This window comes from Callorhinchus milii, unplaced genomic scaffold, assembly GCF_018977255.1.
Source record: "Callorhinchus milii isolate IMCB2004 unplaced genomic scaffold, IMCB_Cmil_1.0 Scaffold20, whole genome shotgun sequence".
NCBI lineage: Eukaryota > Metazoa > Chordata > Chondrichthyes > Chimaeriformes > Callorhinchidae > Callorhinchus > Callorhinchus milii.
Window position 1 is genome coordinate 8,500,701 of NW_024704761.1, and position 22,059 is coordinate 8,522,759.

The following is a 22,059-nucleotide window of genomic DNA, read 5'->3' on the forward strand; positions in this document are numbered from 1 at the left end:
GATTCTGGCATGAATTTTGAAAAGGTCACCGGAAGTAGTTTTACACGACTCCCTCAAGCTCTTAATCGAGTATTCTGTTTGTTTAAATCAAGCGTGTCTTGAGTTCGCAAACCTCTATTTGTTATTTTCCACTCAAACCACAATGACTAATATATAGTTTCATGCATATTATTTCTTGTCAGTGGTCTTACCAACTGAAATGTGGTTCTAGTTATTTTTGCAACGCCAGGAAATAAGCAAAATGTTCTTTGTTTCATAATATGGATACATGAAATATTCTACCAAATAATGGATTAGAGAGATGAGGGAGGGAGAGAGGGTAAAGTGACTGATGGGACAGTGGACATGAGGCCGTCCTGAGATGGTGGAACAGAGGGAGTGGACGCGGCAATCAATTTTTTATAAAAAGCAGCATTGAATTAATCGATTGGTTGTAGTGATTGATAGGTACGTGACCTTGGGAATTGCAGAGATATCCGAAAATAAAGTGTGGGTTCTTATCAACCCAGGCCTGGCCTTTATTATTTTTCTCCTTCACAAAATAGAGAGATTCCATATCTTGTGGATCATAAACCATGATGATGAGATACAGTGTACAATTCCTTTATGACTCCCTGGTGTAGTGCTACATCTGTTGTAGTGCAATTGCAGCGATTTGCGCCTACCAACAGTGGGCCTTTGTTTGCCTGGGGGGGTGCAGAATGGGTAAACGGCAATTCACTTGTTCTCCCTCATCGAACTGTTTTGACTATAGGTCGTATCCTATAAAACTTGCACTTTCAATCCCAATGTTGTTTGTTTTCCTGTGGACTTCTCCCACTGACCAGCATTCCCGGCTGATTCTCCTTCCCCTGTCGATCTCAGCCGGGTTGCGTTTGCGGTGCTAAAATTGGACTTGACTCCGCTATTGCCAGGCCAGCTGAGATCAGTCAACGCAGTAACATAGGTTGATATGCCTTCGTATTTGCTTAACACCCCCCCCCCCCCCCCCCCCGCTGCCTCCGCTTGGCTGGACCCCTTCCTCCCCACCCCGCTGCCATCCCCCCACTCCCTGTCCCCCTGGCTCTGGGTCAGATTCCGCCACTATATAAATGGGTGCTATATATTTATATATATATATATGTATAGCAAGTTGTGGTAAAATTAATGATGCCAGTAACAGAAACTGCTGACTCCTGATTAACATTACAAACTTAAAGATGTCTTTTTTTTTTGCTGTGGCACAGTTGAGAAATTCATAGAATCTTACAGCACAAAACGAGGCCATTCAGCCCATCTCTTTGAAAGAGCTACCAATTAGTCCCACTCCCCCACTCTTCTCCCATCGCCTTGCAATCTTTTTTTCTTTTCAAGTATAAATCAATCCAATTCCCTTTTGAAAGTTATTATTGAATCCGCTTGCACCATCCTTTCAGGCAGCGCAATCCTGACCGTAACAACTCGCTGCGTTTATATAAAAAAAAACCTCCGAGTTTGGTTCTTTTGCCGAGAAATTGTTAAACTTTTATTGAAGTTTGACGACATTGCCTCAGGCTCGTTGCAGGTATATTGTGGGCCGAAGCTGTGTGAGACCACCTTCTTGAGGAGGACTCGGAGCACTAATGGGAAACTGAATTGTATTCACTATGAGCCTGCTACGAGTGGTTAAGGATTTTAAGGATCGCACTGCATCCGCTGTTGTACGTGTGCCGTCGTTTGTGCTGTGTAAAACGAGTGATATTTTCTTTTATTCTAGGGATGCTGGTGGTTATTGTGTTGCTGCTGATTGCCATTGTTGTGGTTGCTGTCTGGCCAACCTAAATGAAGCAACTCTGGCACAAATCGACGCTCTGTCTCTTCAGTGAATTGTGGCATTGGATACAAAATGAGCGGCTCGTTCTTCCTAACTAATTCCTGACATCACGGAGACAAGATTTAAACTTACACGTTATTCAAGCAATACTATACTTTTTGATAGGTTTAATACGCTATCCTCCTGTTAGCTAGCACTAATGAACCCGCAGATTGTTTTCTGACTAAAGAACAAACTAAACTTCAAATTCAATACAGTAATGAATTGCTGGAGCACCTCAGGCTGAGGTAATGTAGTATCTAAGGGCTGTAACTAATGGCTCCTATTTATCTTGTGTTTTTGGAGCACTTGCCTTTTGTGTTTCTCTATCTGCATGTACATATGTTTTTCTCTTTAAATAGGTTTAGGCACAGCCCCGCTGCGAGCACATTGAAGTGCTGTTTCCTTTGCCAAAGGCATATATTAAAATCTCCACTAAATCATCGTAAGTTGTTGAGAAATATTTGGATAAAGTTTTTTTTAAAACTTTTAAGTTCTAAAAGACAACTACTGGAATGCATCAAAACCTTTTTACATGTATTGATTTGTTACTGTCCTATTTCTAATTTTATCTTTTATATCAACGAGGTGGACACGGCAATTGTAAATGATTCCTGTTAAAGGCGGCGAGGCCCTTACTAACTCACACAATTACTCTGCATTCCCTGGGAAAATGATTTTCTCCGTGCTTGCAGGGTCAGTGAAGGGGCTCTTCTGAGGGCACAGGGAGTGTGCGCTATCTCACGCCTTGTAAACAGTGTTACTGTTCACACGCTTTCATGAAATTGAAACTTGGAACAAATTGCCCTGTGTGGAAATTCCAATCTCACAGAACAGTAATTACGCAGATTTCCCCATAATTCGATCATGTTACGTGCTTGGACCTGCATTGTTATGTGTTCGATTTTTGTAAGAGTTTACTAACAGAATCCTAAACATGGGATAAAATGAAGAGAAATAAATATTTTGCAACAGCTTTTACTCTGTTTCTTTGTGTAACATTGTTAACATTCTTTGATAAGATATATGTATATATCTATAGTCGCAAAATACGGCAACCTCCCTTCTATCTTTAACTGGATACCAACCTTTAAATTAAAAATCTTCTATTTGTTTCTGGTAAGTAACATTCAAAGACAAGGGACAAAATGAGACCATTGATCCATCTGTTTGTGTTTGCTGCTATCGATGGGTGATCAAAAGATTCTGAAAACTTTGATTTCTAGTTAATTGTTGTTATTGATTGTTTTCCCTCATCCCTAAGAAGTTACCTTTGTGTCTGGCTTCCAGATTATATAAAATCTGTCGTCCGTTTGTGGTGACACCAAGATGCATAGTAGATTCATCAGGATGACTTTAAGATGAGAATAGGGCATCAAATCAGATGCAAGTTTTTTTTAACGCTTTTTAACATATTTTATGTCCTCCTAAATGTTCCTTCTGTGTTCCATGTTACTTTCCCCCCCTCCCTCTCCCCACCACCTGCTACTAAATTCCCTCAAATAAGCCCCCATAATAATATTGCTTTGTATTGTGGAATCTTACAGACGTAAGAAGATGGTTTCAAGAAAGGTATCGAGTCTCATTCAAGCTTCACATTTGGGTTGATGTATTTGAACTTCTTCACTTTTTGCTGCCTTTTAATGCGCAAAAGAAGAACGATTTTAATCCTTTTCAAAACCTGTTTATCATGGCTTAATGCTTTCATTTGTCAGGATTCCATTTTGCTTTCTGTCGGTGCTGTTTTGCGTCTTGTGTGTGTGCAAGTCAAATCCACTTCAAGAAAATGCAGACCAAGTTCTGTGATATTGTTTACAAGACTTTATTCAACTGAATTCTGGATTTAGTTCTATCAAGTGTGGGGTGTTCAGCAGTTATAGTACATTTTCACGTCTGGTTCAATTACAGCCATCTAACAACCAAAAAAAAATCCACAATTTTTTTTTATGTGTAATTAAATATATTCATATATAATAATGATAATATATTAGTATGCATTGTAGGAAAACATTGAAAACTATGCAGTGATCATAACTAAACAACATTTACAGTTCAACTTATTAACAGATAAAAGCAGAGCCCGACAGGTCTGTGTAACAGGGGAGATCGTCGTTATAAAGTCTAGGTTAGCAGGAGTATGGCTGAACTGATATAAAATTCTTTATCCAGAACTACATTACATCAATATAAACACACCTCGAATAATGTCAGTCAATGCAGTCGCACACTAAATGTGCAGCCGTGAGGTACCTTGAGGATGTTTACCCTGTTACAGAACTCATTCTTTTCTTTAGTACCTCTTATTTCTTCAGACTTAAGGAATCTACTTCATACGGCATTTTTAAAATTGTACGATATACTGGTTTAATGTTAGTCACTTCTACTTTATATTTCTTAGCCCGTAGTTGTGAGTTAGAGAATGAGTTGCACGCACTTGTAAACAGGGTCACAGTAAAGGCAAGGGTCATTCATGCGACCTGAGTTGGCTGGTTAATGGAGACACTGATCGGCAAGGTTGATATGTCACTTTGCCCCAGTAGAACTGAAATCATTCATGGTAAGTTATTGACCGTAATCACATCCACAGTTCGAACTGTAAACATGCAGGTGTGAAGTTTACTGTGCAAGGCAATGGATCAGAACCAACAGGTCTGTCGGGGGAATATGGGGAAGGAATTGGATACATCCTCTAGGTTGTATTTTTTTTATCTAAAAGATTACATTTTCTGGCTGCGAGTAATTTAAAATCTACCCAGGTCTTTCAATGAAGTACTACCTATACAAATACAAAACTTTAATGAATTTGACTATATGTTACTTTTCTTTCGTAGAAGGATAAAAGAAGCCAGTGAATTTGCATTTTTTTTTCTTGTTCTTGTGCAGCAATACTAGCACTTTCGTGAACCTGTAACAGAATTCATTTGAAAAGAAAATATAGCTTTATTTCGGCAAAATTTATACTAAGAGTTTTTCTATTTGAATACAGTATTTCTTGCGTGTATTGATTTGTATTTACCCTCCTTGACGCTCTTTTGCAGCTAGTCTTTCTGCAGACACAAAAGTGGATCCAATTTATCATAAAATTCCTCTGTAGAATAGATTCATAATAAGCTCAGAGAATTTCTGATCAAAGGGACATTGGCACGATGCTTTAATCACGAGGCAGAGTGTGGCGTCCAGTATTTTAGCACTTAGAGCTAAATGAATGTCGGCAAACTTGTCGAGAGGTGAAATGAAGGTAGGGAGAAAGTAAAGGAAACAAAATATTGTAGTGGCACTGTGAAGTTTTAGAAAGTTTTTCTTTACTCTTTAAAAACATTGGGAGTTAGCAATACAATGCCCATAACAATTGCCCATAAGGAGACTGTGGTTCTCCACAGGCTAGCTTACAGTATAGCACTGCATTCCACATGCTGAGTGTTAACCAGGGCTCGGGAAGAAGGCAGAAACTGAAACAGTTCAGGTTAATTATATCGTTAAAAAGTTAACAACTTGGTCAGAATCAAAGCAAATGCTGGCACGAGACCTAGCGCTTAATCCGGAATCAGAGTTTATGATTGTGTGTTTTCCCCCTTTAACGAAACTCAAACTGCTTTATATGCAGAAAGAGCAAAGAAGTGAAAGTATTTTGGTTGTGTAACCACACTGGTCTTCTTTTTCAGAAGATACAGAGCTGTTATGTAAAGAGAAGTCCATCTTTATTGTAATTTCATTTATTTTTTGAATTTGAAATCAGCATTAGATGCAAACTCGGCAATTCCAAAAATCCCAAACTGCCAGATGAATTCCTTCGCAAGTTCCTAATTTTATCCTAACGTCTGCTCCTGCTCACACTCAAGCAGCACAGTCTCTTTCTATGCCTTTTTGCACTTGCCTTTCTTCTCCCTCTGTTGGAATTTTCGCAGCCTCCTCGCCCATGTGTCCCTCCATTGTATCACCAAACTGTTTTTGTTCGCTACGACCCCATTCTGGTCTGGAGAATCCTCGTCGTTTCCTAAGATCAGGTACTTCTTCCCCGTTTTTATTTTCGGACACCGGCAGGCGATGTCCTTGGAGCGGACCCAGAGGAATTGATCTCCTCGCCGTATCCGTTTGCCTCCCTGTTTGTACACCGAGATGATGTTCACGATAAATTTCCACCAGTCGCTGGCTTTCTCTGCCTTCAAAATGTGGGCTTGGACAGCTACAGGGAGGGGGTGGAGGAAGGGGGTAGAAAAGAAGACAGTGTAACCATATTGAACAGATTATCTCAGCAGTTCTCCATCTATCCGTGGAGTCCTTTCGCTCAGTAGTCTTGAGCGCTCGGCTTGCAAGCAAGAGGGCTTGGGTTCGATTCCCGGCAGGGCGAAACGTTGGGCAAGTTTCCGTACTCCACACGCCTATGGTTACTTGGCAGTAAGTAGGAACCCGGTTGTAAGTCGATTGGCAGATCGCTTTTACGGGGAATAATAATTCCTTTTTAAAAAAAATTGGGTCACTCAATGCACAGCTGTTTGTGGGACGCTGCTGTGCACAATTGGCTGCTGCGTTTCGCCCACAACACACAGTCAATTCACTTTACAGTATATTCTGTGAAGTGCTTCGGGACGTCTCGGAGATGTGATAAAGCGCTATATCAAATGCAAGGATTATTATTATTATCATCTGTAGCTATGGCCTGAGTTTCACCCACGCTTGCTTGGGTGACGGCAAGTTGTTACCCTGACAACTGTTTCCACAGTATTCTGGGGAAAGAGGACACAGCAAAAGGTATTGGAAAAGATGCTAACAAGTAAATAAGACTTAACATTTGACTGCGGATGTAGCTGCAACTTTAAAAGCCAATTTTCACCCACATACAAGTATTTATAGTTAAGCAACGTAGTGAATTCTTCCTGGACAGCACCATGAAATGTTAAAATGGGATTTGGGAGTGGCGAGAGCAGGCAGGCTAGGTGGTATGCCTTACAAACATTACAGTGCCTCTATTCCGGGGTAATAACTAAAACTAGAGGATGGTTACAAGGAATGTGATTGTCTGTACCTCGGGGAAATTTACTGCTTGCTGTTAGTTGTCCAAACAGTAACCCGCAATGTCCTCGCATTCCTTCAACTGCAATTGTGAGAAGCCTGAAGCAGATTTGGTTTGCAGTTTGTCACTGTCCCCAGTGTCTCGAGCTCTGCCCTGATCACGTGCCTTTGTGTTGTACATTCTCTCTCTCTCTCTCTGTAGATCATTCTGTATTATAAACTTCTTTTACCTTCCCGACAAACAAAGCACCACTTAAACTTTCCAGGCATTATTATTCTGCCTATATTTTGCTTTTTCTGAGTAAGGCAAGTATTAATTTTAAACTGAAAAGCATTTTTAAAATCTCACACGATACTTATTGCTCTTTTCCATCATTAGGAAGCAAATATGTATGCCTAGCTGCCCACGTGTTGAATGCAGCCCGCCTGTGCAATCCTGCAACCCTCACAGACCTTATTCGATAGGAAATTCATAGGAAGTCGCTCCACTTAAGAGCCAGCCAACTTTCAAGCGATTACCTCTCATGAGCATTTTAGCGCTTGCATCGGTTCCAAAGACAAAGAGTAATTTAAAGTGCTGCTTCTCACAAGAGTTGTGTCGGTTAAAAGCAGAGGGTTGTTGTAAAATCCCCAACTACATTTGTGGGGTGAATGTAGTCAAGAGCTCATAATATACCATGCCTGGATGATTCCCTGGTGCTCTACCTGTTTGCACAGACAACCCTTCTAAAAGAGTTCAGTGCTGAAAGACTGTCCAGCTGATTTGGTCACTTTTGCCTCCAGATCAAAAAGGTTGGAGAATCAAGATTCCCCCATCAGGACGTATCCTCATAGTCTCAGCTGAAGGGGCATTGGTTTGTCAGATGTGCATCTGTTGGATATGATATATTACAACTGAAATTCAATTCAGGTGGATCTTATTGATTAATTGATAATTAATTAAGTGGAGTCCTGTAGCTCAGTGGTTAGAGCACTCGCCTTGCAAGCGAGAGACCTGGGTTCGATTCCCGGCAGGGCGAAACCTTGGGCAAGTTATCTTACTCCACCCGCCTGATAATAATCCGTCAAGAAAAAAACATAATAAATTGGTCATTTCAATCCACGACTGTTTGTGGGACACTGCTGTGCGCAATTGGCTGCCACATTTTGCCCACAAATATGCAGTCAATTCACTTTACAGTCTTCTGTGAAGAGCTTTGAGACATCGAGAAGATGTGAAAAGCGCTATATCAAATGCAAAGCTTATTATTATTTGATTGATTGTTCACCTCACAGCAGTTTATGGGATTTTGCTTGTGCAAACGGCTGCCACATTTGCTTACAAAACATTCACTATACTTGGAGATAAGTATGTGTGAAGCACCTTAGGATATTTTGACACATGGCATTATAAAAATGCAAAGTTCTTTCTTATTCTGAGTTTCTAGCCGTTTTTAATTATGATGTGCAACATAGAATCATAGAAATTTACAGTGCAGAACAAGATCATTCAGCCCATCATGGAGTCCTGTAGTTCAGTGGGTAGAACACTCGCCTCGCAAGCGAGAGAGCCGGGTTCGATTCCCAGCAGTGCGAAACGTTGGGCAAGTTTCCTTATTCCACGCGCCTCCGTTTACCTAGCAGTAAGTAGGAACCCGGTTGTTAGTCGATTGGCGGATTGCTTTTCCGGGGGTAATAATCCCTTTAACAAAAAAAACAGTCTGCGCTCTGTGAAAGAGCAATCCGTTGAGTCCCGTAATGAGAACAGAAGAGTTTCCGAATGATTCAATTACACCTTTGTGTCAGTGCGAGTTTTGTGAAAAGGAGCGATGAAGCTGTTCCACCAACAACTGACCTCTCTTCCGAGCAGAAGGAAATCTGCCGAGTGCAAGGGATGACCGAAGGGCAGAGGAAGCTCATGGGAAAATGCATTTGGCAGAACTCAATGGAAGGTAATGCTGCTTGAAATAACAAAAGTGATATCTCGTTCTGAAAATTTGTTTGGAAAGCTTCATCTGTCTGGGAGTATATTGTTTCCAGTGTCACGGTACAGGAATTAATAACAAATGTATTTTTGTCTATGTTCCTACAATATACATTTCTTATGGCAAGGAAGATTTCAAGACATGGAAAGAGTGGTCAAGTATGACGCCCTCTGTTCCTTGACCTGACTTGTTCTCTCTCACTTTGGAGGAAAAGGATCCTGTGTAACATAAATAGACGAACTTTGATGTCGCCACCCATTGCCTTGAGTCTGTCTGTGTGTGTTGGGTGTTGGCTGCACACCACACCCTCTGCGCCCTGCACTCTGTGGCTAGGGAGTGGGAATCCACCACCAGATAAACACCATGGCCATGGCTTTTACAGCTGTGTTCATCATCCACTGTGTGTGTGTCTGATGTAACTACAGCTCAAATCACTGACCGCATCTGTAGCATAAATCAACAAAGAATGAATCAACAGGAACAATCCTCTTTTGATTAGCAGCGGAAAAATGTCATAAAGAAAGAAATTAACTCTTAAGTTGTATTGCCGGTCTAAATTTGCTGTGGGGACATTTTTAGTTTGGTCTTCATCGAGACATGCATCAAAAGCACTTGTAACTGGGGGCCAGAATGAAGAATCAACAATAATTTATCAATGGATTAACACTGTGCAACACCTGACCAGTTTGACTCAGTGGCACTTATCTCTGAGGGGTTTGAGCCCTGAGGCAGGATTTGACACGTAATGTAGAATGGCAGTAACGTGTAATGTACAGTAATGAGGGAACTTGGCATTTTCCTTTGGGTGAGCTGTCATATCGAGGCTACGTCTGCCTGTTCTGGTCATCCAAGTCGCTGTTAAAGATCCCATGGCACTACTTTGAAAAAACGATCCCCACAAAGCCAAATGAATTGTCCATTTATTCCGTTTGCAAGTCATGGATGGCTACATCTGCCTACAGAATAGCGAGTGCACTCTGAAAGTAACTCGTGTGTGATATACTTGGATGGCGAGTGAGGTAATAAGGGGTTTACAGTTGTCGAAATGATACTGAAATTCAGGCACCAGAGAAAAGAATATCTGAGCCAGAATCTTAACTTGCCAGGGTTGCAGATGGGATATTACAATCGGCTTTTGTGTGCGTAGGTTAGGAAATAATCATCAGGTGAACATTGGGCGAGAACTCGATCAGACTGTGATGCCAAATCCATGGTCAATTACACTTGGGTGAAACGCACTGTGTGGTCTCCCACCCAAGGAACGGTCACTTGGGTGAAGCACTGGCTTTTGGAAACATACTCCAGCAAGAGCCAATACCTTCAAAGGAGGGAAAGGGGCAGAATATTGGCATGGAAGAACAGAAATTATTCTTATGTGCATTACGTTCATGGGCTGTGTCATTAAAGCCGTACAGTTTGAAGGTCTTTCTTTCAGGATAAAGGGAACAGTCCAAAGGTAATTTACTTGGAGCTGGTCCTGCACACCTTCCAAATGAATGAACAAAAAATATCGGCAGAGACCTTGGAACGAGTTGTCTGAGCCCGCTCTTAGCTAGCAATTGAGGCGTAACGCTGGGGGACCTTAACCAAGCGGCAGCAAGCAGCAAAATAAAGGAGGTAAAAGTATTCAAAAGGTTGAGACACTGGTAATGCAGAGAGGTCCAATAAACCGAGCAGTAGCGCGTTGGACTCCCAAATCCAAGAGTCTGAAAATTTAAGCCTCGTTGGGCAGTTTCACCAGTTTGCAACCACCAGGTGGCGGACTGCACAGGAATAGAATAACTGTGTCTCAGCAAGGGAAATTTGACTTTACACGCCTTGGGTCTGCAATCATCAAAGCTGGTACTTTCCAGGATTGTAAGCAGGGTGCGACCCGCCAAGTAGAGAGTACGCATTCCGTTCCAACAATCTATCTCTGGAATTTCCATGTGTAGGTGGGATGCATAATTCTCAGCTTGGTTTGGATACTCTTAAGCCTGATGATGGGTTTCCACATGTGTCAGACACCCGGCTGACCAAAAAACACCTGTTTGAGGATGGGCATGACTGCTCAGAGTTGGAAGAACGGCACTAATGCAAAAAAAACGAGATTTTTTGTATTATTGTATCATGGGAATGTCGAATAAGCAGCTAAACTAGACCAGGGGCAGAAATGTGTATAAGTATGAATGAGATGGACAGAGAGAGAAATAAAACTAATGTTATCCAGTACCATTGAAACCATGCAATCTTATAATATTTGTGAAATATGCTTAAAAAAACACAAAAAAGACAAATGATAAAGAGATACAAGAAATCACAATATCTCCCAATGCTGCACATTAATTCACAGAAGTAAGTGGTAAACATACAGTGGAATTGTTATTGTCCATTTAAGGTAATAACCTCTGGCTATAAGCACATGAATTTCACCCCATCATCCTTTTTTTTATGTAGAATCCGAAAGATTTACAACATAGGAGGAGATCATTCAGCCTGTCAAGACTGTGCTGATGCTACCTTTCTCATGCAAATAACTACTCTAATCCCAATTGCCTGCTCCCTCCCTGTACCCTTTATACCGTTCATCTTCAAATGCTCATCCAATTCCCTGTTAAAAAGTGTTATGGTCTCAGTCTCAAATCTCTGGAGGCCTTTTCTTCCATAGAAACAGGAATAGGCAATTCAGCTCCTCGAGCCTGTTCCGCCAGTCTATAAGATCACATCCGATCTGTACCTCAAGTCCAATTACCCGGCCTTGCCCCGTATCCCTTAATACCCTGACCTAACAAATATCTATCCATCGCACTGATGATCCGCTGAATAAAAATGTTTTTCTGTCCACAAATTTGACTTTTCACCTGAAAAGACTTGCCACTGATTTCACTTGTTTCATTTTTAAAATCTAGAATTCAGAAGTTACCTTCCCCGTGATACATATTAATATTGTGAAGTAGGAATCACTTCAATCCATATATCTGTAACCCAGGGTTCAGTGCAATAAAATGGAATCCTAAGTCTTTGTGTCAATGAGGCTCCTTTTATTCTTCTGTTTTGACAAATCACGTTGGAAATGAGCCCTGCTCTGCATTCCTTAATAATTCCTGTTGATTTTCGGCTTCTATTTTCTTGCTGCACTAGTTCACCCAACCTCTTGCTGCTCATTTTGCTAAAGAATATCATTTGAGATCTTAGTCTGCCCTTTGAACACAGTCTGGGAGTCAACATCTTTGCTTAGCATTGGTCCCTTCCTTAAAACTCGGTGTGTTTAGAGATTGCTTCAAGGCTGAATGCAATATTCTAACTAAGGTCTCACTGTAGATAATCTTTGGTCTTGTTTTCCTTGCTTTGGCAATGCATCTGATGTCCCCTTTATCTTACCTTATGTGACTACCCCTTCCCCCTCGTCTTCAAAGCTAAACAAGCAGATGCTGTTATTGACATCAGCGAAAAGATGTCAATAACAGCACCTGACAGGTAGTTATCATCAGGGTTTTGCTAGCGGGAACATTGGAAAGAACAACATAAGTGTTTATCAGCAATGAAGACAATGGATATGAAAGGTGCTGCATCAATACAAGTTGTTGAAGTTTTAAAGCGAGAGTGCAGGATTCACAGGGAATAGACCCTGACCCAGACTGGAGCTGACGTGGACTCAAAACCCCATGTGCCCAGACTCATAGTTAGCACCGGGGCTGGTCAGGATAGCTCGAGAAATCTGAGGCAGAGCTGTTTGTATAGAGCACAGTTAGAAAAAAAGTACATTCTGGCTTCTGCGATACTGATGGGGCATTAAAATAAAAAGCATTGTGCATGTTTTAAGAGACATACAATCCCTCTGCCACTTCTTAAAATATAACGCAGGGAATATTAAATACACCCAAACTGAGCTGCTTCAAATCTAATCAAATTCCAGTGGTTGTAAAACAATCTGAATGGGCTCAATTTATCTCAGTTGATTCAGCGCTGAGGAATAAAATGCTCTGTCCTGAATCATACTTATAAATACAATACAAAATTAGATTTATACAGCACCTTTCACGTCAGGAGGATGTCCCCAGGTGCTAGACAGTGAGGGATTTGGACCTGGAGGCGGGGGGGTGGTGGTTGAGGTAAGGGAGGGTGGAGGGTGGTCGAAGGCACAATCGAAGATAGCTCGGTCGAAGAGAGCACTTCATAAGCCATTATAAATGGCTTAATATAAGCCATTATAAATAGCTTATAGAGTGCTCTCTTTTAACCTGCATCTTCTTTCCAAACCCACAAATTCAGATTTGTAGCCGGTAAAACCCAGTTTCTTATCTTTAAGGCTGTGCGGTGTGTGATCTACACGGCAGCTATCAGATTGTGCACCGGCCTCTTTACAGCAGAGGGGGAAGAGGCACTTCTTATGGCAGACACCATCCCAGTTTATTGGCAGAAAGGCTTTCACTGTAATCCCAAAAAAATAAAGCCCTCCTGATGATCACAGGCAAAGTGGATTAGTTTGAGCTCTGGCAGTCAAAACGTAGTTGAGCTGATCGGAGGAAATTGCCTGTAATTTGTAATTGAGGGAGCTGTTAAAGTGAGCAGCAGGAGCTCTTGTACAGACATGTGACACTTCCAAGTTCCAGCTATACCCCCTGAGGGGGCAGAAAATCAAATGAGTCACAGCTTTCACTGAGATGCTGCTGGTCTCTCGGTGACGTGTGCTGATACCAATCATCAGCGGGTCTTGGCTCTTTCCCAATCGAGTACTTACATTCTTGGGAGATTTTATGGCAGTTTTAAAGGATTTGAATGTATAAAAAGCCCACGAAATGGATTTACTTGCGTTTTGTGCAGCATTTTACAATCCAGTCGCTGAGATTCCTGGTAGAATCATACAACGCCATCGTTCAATCCCACTCACGTCCTGTTTAATTACTTTATAAGTTGAATTGTAAGTTAAATAATTGGAATATCGGATCCAGGAACCATAACTCCCCTCAGCCTTGTATCCACTCCTGATTTAAGCCGCTTCAAGGTAGAATCCCAATTCACAATTTATTCTTAACTTAAAAAAATTCCCACACTTTCCCAACCTGTACTGTACCGCATTCCCATACACACAGCGCAATCCGCAGTATGAACCAAACACTGAGTTTCCCCACGTTGTCTGTTGTGTTGAGCAGCACAGTCACAATATCATCGCAGCAAAGCAAAGCACACGTCTCACCCCCAGCCGTGGTTTTGCGCTTCATCTTTCCGCATTGCTAACAGGTTAGTGACGGACAATTTCAGCCAACTACCAGAGTTGAATTTTTAATTCTGAATTGGATCATCCTTTGGAAATATCACCGTAACAGCCTATTTGTAAAGGAAGCACTCCACAGACTTTGCCTGGTGGAGATATTAAGCAGTCAGACCCAAAAGTGTAGATCAATAGTCTCAACTGCCCTCAGTTCCGGTTGAAACTGAGAATTGTGTTGATATTTATCATGATGGCACAGTTTTCCCATCAGATCTCTTGCTTGCTGCAGATTGGATGTCAATGTGTTACATCTTCCTGTCCTCAGGTGGATGTAAAAGATGCCAGGAATGGCTCAGAAAGAGAAGGGAGTTTCTCCCGTTGTCCTGGCCGACAATCTTTCAAAGTAATCGGTCCATTCACCTTATGGCTGTTTGTGGGCTGGTGCTGCCTGGAAAATGGCTGTCACATTTGCTTACAAAAAATGATGGTGGCTAACCAGCTTCCACTAATAATCACTGTGAAGCGCTCTGGAAAGTTTCGATGTGTAAGTTGTTATTGATTTCAGCTTAAAGCATTAGAATTAATAGATTAATAATAATCCCTCCAAAACAAAACAATAATAAATCGGTCATTTTCAATCTACAACTGTTTGTGGGACATTGCTGTGCGCAATTGGCTGCCGCGTTTGCCCACAAATATACAGTCAATTCACTTTACAGTGTGTTCTGTGAAGCGCTTTGGGACGTCCTCCCAACGTGAAAAGCGCTATATCAAATGCAAGGATTATTATTATTATTAGAACTCAGCTGCCAAAGAGAAACAATCTTAAAAAGCACAATGATTTTTTCTTTTAAAATGTGCATTTTATTTTAAGTTTGCGTTGAAACTAATCATATTTTTTTACAAAATCAAATTTGGAAATTTCACTCACAAACAAATCGGATCCCCAGTTTGTTTCCGGCTCCACCAGCCCTCTGAGGACTCAACGGAGCTTATTCTCTTCCCATTTAGAATTTGCTGACATGTGTTAAGAGTTATTCTTCTCTGGTGACTGAGTTAAGCAAAAGTGCACTCAGTCATTCATAAATAATGGTGATGCACCGTTTTATATATATATATAATTTTAATTTTTACCTCTTTAACTTGTTGCAATTTAAAATTGAGTTAATTATTTCCACGCAGGCAGTGGCAAATGTGTTCACTTAATGAAGGAAGCAGAACAGCCCTTATATAATCCTCAGCCACATTGAACATATGGAATAGAATTGCGTTACCCTATTTCTCCCCCCACCCTCACCACCGACACCTCTTCCAGGACTTTTCTGCCTTTAGAATGAGCAGAAAATTGTGTAAATTTCTAAATCTTTTTTTTCTTGTCTCTTGTCAATGTTCTGAAGGGAACTTTTTCTAAAATAGAAATAGGAAGAGGAATTGAATTCCATGATTGAAATTTGTTTTTGTTCCAAAATACAGCTTTAAAACAAATTTTAGCCTCCCCACCCCCCAAAAAAAAACTTTTTTTTGATTTTGATGCAGAAACCTCCTTTGGGACCTTAGTGGGGTCAGCGTGGTACCAACAGGGCTGGCTTTGTCCTGGGAATGTCAGCCTGTGGCACCCACAATTTTCCGGATAACCCTTCAGCCTCTCTCTCGGCTTCTCCTGGCTGCTCTCTCCAATGTGATTCGAATTAGTGATGGGATGAGCGCTTCAAAATGACTTTAACCTTCTCTCCTCTGACAGCCCTTAAACAACGAGTTCCTAAACGTTAGGGGAGCGTTAGTTTGCACACCTGGGCGCAACAGACGTGACTTAGAGAGAGAAAAAAGCAACCTCGAGTTGATGACCGAGCATGAACTTTTCCAGAGGAGTTCGAGCCAGTGCAGTGGGTGTAGAAGTAGTGAAAGAATGCTGGCGGGGTGGGTGTTTGCTGGCTGCAGTCAGAGGTCCTTTTGTGGGATTGCATGACACCCTTTTACAGCCATCCTGAGCGGAACAGGGTTCTGTACCAAACTGGCCCCATCCACAGACGCCTACTGGCATGCATTAATAATCAGTTAATGGACACCACCTGCTCCCTTATTATTGCCGGTTAAAGAGTATAAAACCAATTGGTCATTCTCCTTGAGCGCACTGAATTGTTTACATGCGTACAGGGTCCACAGCACTGTGAGCAATAACAGGTTTTTTGGAACCACAGCACTAGCCACTAATAAAGATTTAAATAGAGTGTCCATTTGTTTAGTTTCGTAGATGCCACACTAATATTTGGGATTTCTTTGCACTGAGTAACCCAAGCGTTGGATTTTGTACTGTGTTAAGGTCCAATAGGTCAAAGTGGGATCCAAACTATTAAACTAATCTGACACTATTTTACTTGTTTTACTTTTGTCACCAAAAACGCACTTATCCATAGCACAGTGCATCAGCTTATATGCATCGAAATCACCCTGTGTGTGTATCGTTCCAGTGTCCTTCTTTAAATTGTTTTTACAGATGGCAAGGTGCCGTCCTTTAGATGAGACGTTAAAACACAGGCGCTATTTACTTGTTCGGGTGAACATTGCAGATCCCATGTCACTAATCGAAAAGAGAAGGGAGTTTCTGACAATGTCTTTATCAACAATCCTCCGGTTAAAATTTGTAATTCACTTTATGGCTGATTGTGGGACTTTGCAAATTGGCTGCCGTGTTCGTCTACAAAGACACAGTCATTGCACTTTACAGTAAATCCTGTGAAGCGTTCCTAGACTATGATGCCTTATGTCTGGACGAGCAGAAGAAACCGAAAAAAATTGCTTAATACAATAGTGACCATCCCTGCCTGTCCATCATCAATCCCGCATGTGTTGATTACATTTTATGAAGCTTGATCATCTTGTAAAGTGGAACTAACTGTATGAATTTTATCTCACCCGTGTGAACTGTGACTGATAACAGCAGCTAATTCTCTGCTTATCTGTCAGCGCAACACAAACCCGCGAGAGAATCCTGCCTTCTTATCAGAGGAAATTTAAATGAGAGATGACAAAATGAAGGAATGTGGTGTACGATAAAGAGGTTGCATGTTTCTGTTACGTGTCTTTAAAGATTTATAGGACGCCGCGAGTCCTGAAAACTTAACTCAGTCAAATAGTTCTCAGAAATAGAAGATCAGCAAAGTCCACGAGAGTTGTCGGTTATTCCTCTTGGTTAGTTACCATTTCTAACCAGGTTCCATCTTTCCTGTGCTGCTTCCTTCAGATAACAGCGTGACTGGAGATGGCTGCAAATCCTTTGGCTTGCGTGCCCTGTTGAGCTGGATGGACTGGGAGGTAGCATGCAGAATTTGGAATGGTGTCGGACACGGCTATCAGCCTTCCTTCCGCCATGGGTCACCCCACTCGGCAGCTTGGCAGAGAACAGCAAGTAGCGATGAGAGGCAAGCAAAGGGCACTCCTCTTAACCTACCTGTCTGTGGTATATCCTTAAGGTATCCTTAATGACACACTTCAAAGTCTGTGCCCCTTTTATAATGCTGGTTACTGCTAGTGTAGAGGAAGTACCTCTAGTTATTGCGTTCCGAGGTATGCCTTCACCTGATCGGTTAGAGCAAAGGAATGTAGAAGACTGGAACAGATTGTTGTGGTCCATCTAATCAGCTTTAAAGTTGGAAAATACTCTCATGCAGCTCAGCTGATTTCTTCGCCAAATAGCTATCTAATTCACTTTTGAAGTAGGCTGAATGTCTGGCCACAGATCACAATACATTCTGTGGAAAGCTTGTACAAGCTAGAAATGCAACGAGAGAGAGAGAGAGAGAGAGAGAGAGAGAGACATATATACATCTATATATTTTCCCACTGCTTCCGGCTTTGCCAGTTGGTATCATTTTTGGCTCTCACTCTCTGAGTTCTGCCTCTCGCTCACTGATTCACTCACTCTCTCGCTCTGTCTGCATTGCTGGTCTGTATAAATCTTCCCCCCCAGAATGTATTATGATCTGTGGCAAGAACAGCAAATTAATGGTTAGCGACTTGGAAACAGTGTGTAAGCTTGGGTTCCAGGTGACAAAAGGCTATCTGTGCTGTACCGGGGCAGCTGATTGACAGTGTGGGTATCAGGGGGGAGTTTGTGTGTCAGTCTGGCTCAGTTGGTAGCATTCTCGCCTCTGAATAAGAAGGCTGTGGGTTCAAGCTCTACATCATGTAGTCTTAGGGTTAGGCTGACGCTCCAATGCAATGGTGGAGTGTGCTGCATTGCTGGATGCAATCCTTAAGTTGAGACGTTAAACTGAGGTCCCGTCTGCCTGCTCAGGTGGATGTTAAAGATGCAATGGTTATTTGAAAAGAGAAGGGAGTTTCGTCTGGTGTCCTCAATCCCCCAAATAAAACTGGTCATTTGCTTCATGGGTGTCTGTGGCACATTGACTGTTTGCAAAATTGGTTGTTGTGTTCACCTACAAAATACAGTCACTGCACTTTACATTATATCCTGTGAAGTGCTTTGAGACATCCACTCAGGATGAAAGTCGCTGGATCAATTGTAAGGATAATTATTTCTAAGGTACAACATGGGAAAGCTCAGTGCATTGCAAAACCACTTCTCTTTAACCAGTACTGCGGTATATTGGAATATCAATGCATAATATTGCTTGTTACATTGGCTAGACAATCACCAGGCAGCATGTGGCAGTGTGGAGAGTATACAATAAGTGGCAAAACTGTGCATTCTCAAGGAAACAACAGGTCTGAAGAAAGGTAATTGGACCAAATGGTCTCCTTCTGTACTGAACATTTCTACGTTTAAAATCATCAGGACTGCATTCAACAACAACAAAATTACATTTGTACATTCGCGTCGGGAGGACGTCCCAAGGTGCTGGAACAGTCAGTGTTTTGGACCCGAGCTGGGGGTCGGGCTCGAGGAGGGTGGAGGGCAGGGGGTTGGGCAAGCAGGGTGATCGAAATGTTATCATTATATATGTTTGATACCTAGCATGTACCAGCATGCCAAAATTGCCCACCCCCCCAAATTTGTGAGCCCAATTTTGGCGTGAAGCTATTCGTATGATACAATTTGCATTTGTAAATACATCAAATTATACACTTAAAATACATACTCAGAAGTGGATAGCTTATGCCAACCTTTTTAGTTAAAAGAAAACACTGACATTTGCATCCTTCCCTTGGGAATTCTTCTCATTTCCACATTGCCACGAGCGCACCCAACACCATTGTTAAGGTGTGGGTAGAATTTAACACATCCATAACTGAAATAATTAAATCATTTTCAGCAACTTAATTTCCCTGACTGCGACACGGGCAACGGAGTACAAAGGCAATAAAAATAAATCCCCTCGTCTGTCCCGAGTAGCTGCGGGGAGTGACTTGACTTCATCACGAAAGGAGAGGTATGATTTTTAATGACGATACTAAACGACACACTCACCGTAATCTTTCTTGCAGTACTTTTTCATGTTTATTTTCAGTTTTCCTTTGGAAGCCTTGCAGTACGAATCGCAGTCTGTTGCGGGGAAAGAGAAGTAAAAAAAAAATACACATATCAGACCAAGAATAAAAAAGAGAGAGAAATGATAAAACCAGCATTGCTTACAATAACTGAGGCCTTACGGAATCCATCTGCTGCTGCCAATTGTGTTGTCTAATGGGTCTTACAGAGCATTCATAACGCCTTAATTTCTATAGAAAAAGTCACACAAAGAACTCTGTCTGGTAAACAGTTTGCTGTCTGCAGGCAGTCTTTGCCTTATTTGAGTTCTACCGGCCTCCCCCCGGTTCACCACCCAAGTCTGGTTTGAGAAGGAGAATCACACAGATTCCCCTCTTGTCAAAGTGGCTCTGGCCCCTGATTAAGGCCCATGGATACCTCATTGTCACCTCAACCCAGGCTTGTGTCAAACTTTGCTTTCAGTGCATGGAGACGCTGGCTACAGGTCACCCCGAACAACAGAAGGTCAGGCAGGAAATGAGGAACCCATGGAGCATTAGAGACGTCTTTGGTGTCCTCTCCAGATAGGTGAACAAATAAATGTTCCGCAAAGCACTTTTAATTTACATTGAGCCTGTTGCTCCTGCCTGCTTTGTTGTTGTTGTCTATCTTTTCTTCACTTGACTGCAATATAAGACACATTTGATATATTGAACATTTAACGTACACATCAGAGATTGCATCCAAATAAAGCCTATTGGGTCTGGAGCATTCAACTTTCTTAAAGTTACAGAAATCCGATCCCCACCCCCACACCCAACTCCTTTCCCCATGATTCCTTCGATAATCTTTATTGAAATCCACAGTAAAATAAAAATGGCATTGTCTCTCTGTAACTCTATAATATTTTCATCCCATGCAACTTTCTCACAGTGAACTATTTTCAATTCATTTCCCGCTGCAGAGTCAGCGAAAGAGCGAGTGGATATATATACCCACACACACGCAAATAAGTACGCGCACACACACACACAGACATGTGCATTTTCACATGCATGGCCATCACCCAATGCACATTGGGTGCCACTATGCACACATATTCACGCAGCTGTCTTTGGCTTTCACTTGATATAAACGAACACTTAAGACATCGGGCCAGGTGAATTTCAGCCACCGGTTTGAAATTCAGCCATCCAGCAATCTGCATCCATGGGCTCATTTTAAAAGTAGGAAATATTCATGGGGAGGCGGGGGTGAGCAAATATTAGGGAAAAAAAACTGATCATAAATTAATGGGCCGATATTTGCATATAATAAGTAAAAATAATTTTAAAAATATATACTTTATAGTGTATCTAGTGCAGCGCTTTGAGATATCTCAATAATGTGATAAGGCACTTTATCAAATGGAAGGATTCTTATTATAAGAGCAATGGGAAAATAGTCTCAGTTTTAACCGTATTATAATATCGTACTTATCATCAACTCATAAGTTATTTATAATACAAATAGGGGAGGTGCTAGTAAATTGAAATTGGACTTTGTAATGAAGTGTTAGGAAAGAAGCACGAAGAAAAATACCTTTTTTCATTGAAAAACTAGAGCATCAACCAACACATTGTTATGAGTTTTTTTTATTTCGGAGCGTTATACTGGCTAGAATATGAACAAACTTCATTGTTTCGTTCCTAGCTCGCCAAGCCTTTTATTTCCTTTTATGTGTCCAGTGAAAGAGGTTGCCAGAGCAACAGATGAAAAAAAAGGAAAATGCAGAAACATTGCAAAGCAATTCAGAACCAGCCCTGGGCACAAGCTAAAAGTCCAATCCAAATGGAAGTGAACAGTCTGTGCTAACTCCTCTGTGTTTACAATTAGAAGGTTTTTTTTTAACAAAAAAACACTAAGGTTTCCCTGGTTCCTTCCTTGCTCTCCATCTGAAACTTTCATTTAGCAGCTGCAGAGCTGGAGGCCTGGAGCTTAGGCAGAAATCTCTATCTCAGGACAATGGGCCGCAAATGAGTGCCCAGTAGCAGGGTTTTCTTCTTGTTGAACAAGATTGATTGAAAAACAAATTGCTGCAAATAAAGCATGTAATTAGATTAAAGCCCTCGCCCAAGTTACGAGGACTGAAACCAAACGGTTGGCATTTGAGTGGAGAGGGCTCAATTCCTGCAATTCCTAGTCCCTCTGCTCTTTGTGGCCAGTGGGAAGATGGCTTCTGGAACGTTCTGCGTAAGACGGAGGAGGGGCATGGTGGGGGGGGTGGGGAAAGTGGGGAGGACAGTGAAAGTCATATCTGCCCATCAGATACCGCAATGTTGTGAACATGACGACCTCAGGAAGTTATGGTGGTGGCCTTTCGCATTGGTAATACTGCGAGCCTTGTTGCCATGCGTGTGATTGTAAAACCACCGAGTGTCGAGGTCACACAGTTCAGTACGTGGAGCGGATTAGCTCCTAAAGGAATTTGAGCACGGTTTCAAAGCAATCTTCCTTAAATGACACCGGGCCTTTTTCTAACACAGCTTCACCGATGCAAAGAAATGCCACCCCCTTTGGGGTGAATATTAAGAAATCTGCACATATATGACACAAAATCAAAATGCAGTTCGATCTATTTTGGAAGCAAGATTCC

General features: G+C 41.7%; 2 protein-coding genes and 1 non-coding gene across 5 annotated transcripts in view; 2 read left to right on the plus strand and 1 right to left on the minus strand.

Moving 5' to 3' along the window:
• The window catches only part of stx8 (syntaxin 8), a 103,222-nt gene that overhangs the window by 74,540 nt on the left and 6,623 nt on the right, over positions 1–22,059 (plus strand). Inside the window, exon 8 of one of the 2 annotated variants that reach the window (XM_007888511.2) lies at positions 1,736–2,810. The exons of the other annotated variant lie outside the window; for it this stretch is intronic. Coding sequence (XP_007886702.1) covers positions 1,736–1,800 — 65 coding nt within the window. The 3' untranslated portion in view covers positions 1,801–2,810. Of the gene's footprint in view, positions 1–1,735; positions 2,811–22,059 lie in introns of those variants that run through there. 2 annotated transcript variants of the gene reach the window in all.
• The window catches only part of ntn1a (netrin 1a), an 82,770-nt gene continuing 64,348 nt past the window's right edge, over positions 3,638–22,059 (minus strand). For both annotated transcript variants that reach the window (XM_007888514.2, XM_007888513.2), the window contains 2 exons: positions 19,425–19,499; positions 3,638–6,014 (listed from right to left, as the gene is read on the minus strand). In XM_007888514.2, coding sequence (XP_007886705.1) covers positions 5,686–6,014; positions 19,425–19,499 — 404 coding nt within the window. In that variant the 3' untranslated portion in view covers positions 3,638–5,685. The remainder of the gene's footprint in view (positions 6,015–19,424; positions 19,500–22,059) is intronic.
• trnaa-ugc lies at positions 7,789–7,860 on the plus strand. The gene has a single exon. It is a non-coding gene; the product is annotated as a tRNA-Ala (tRNA).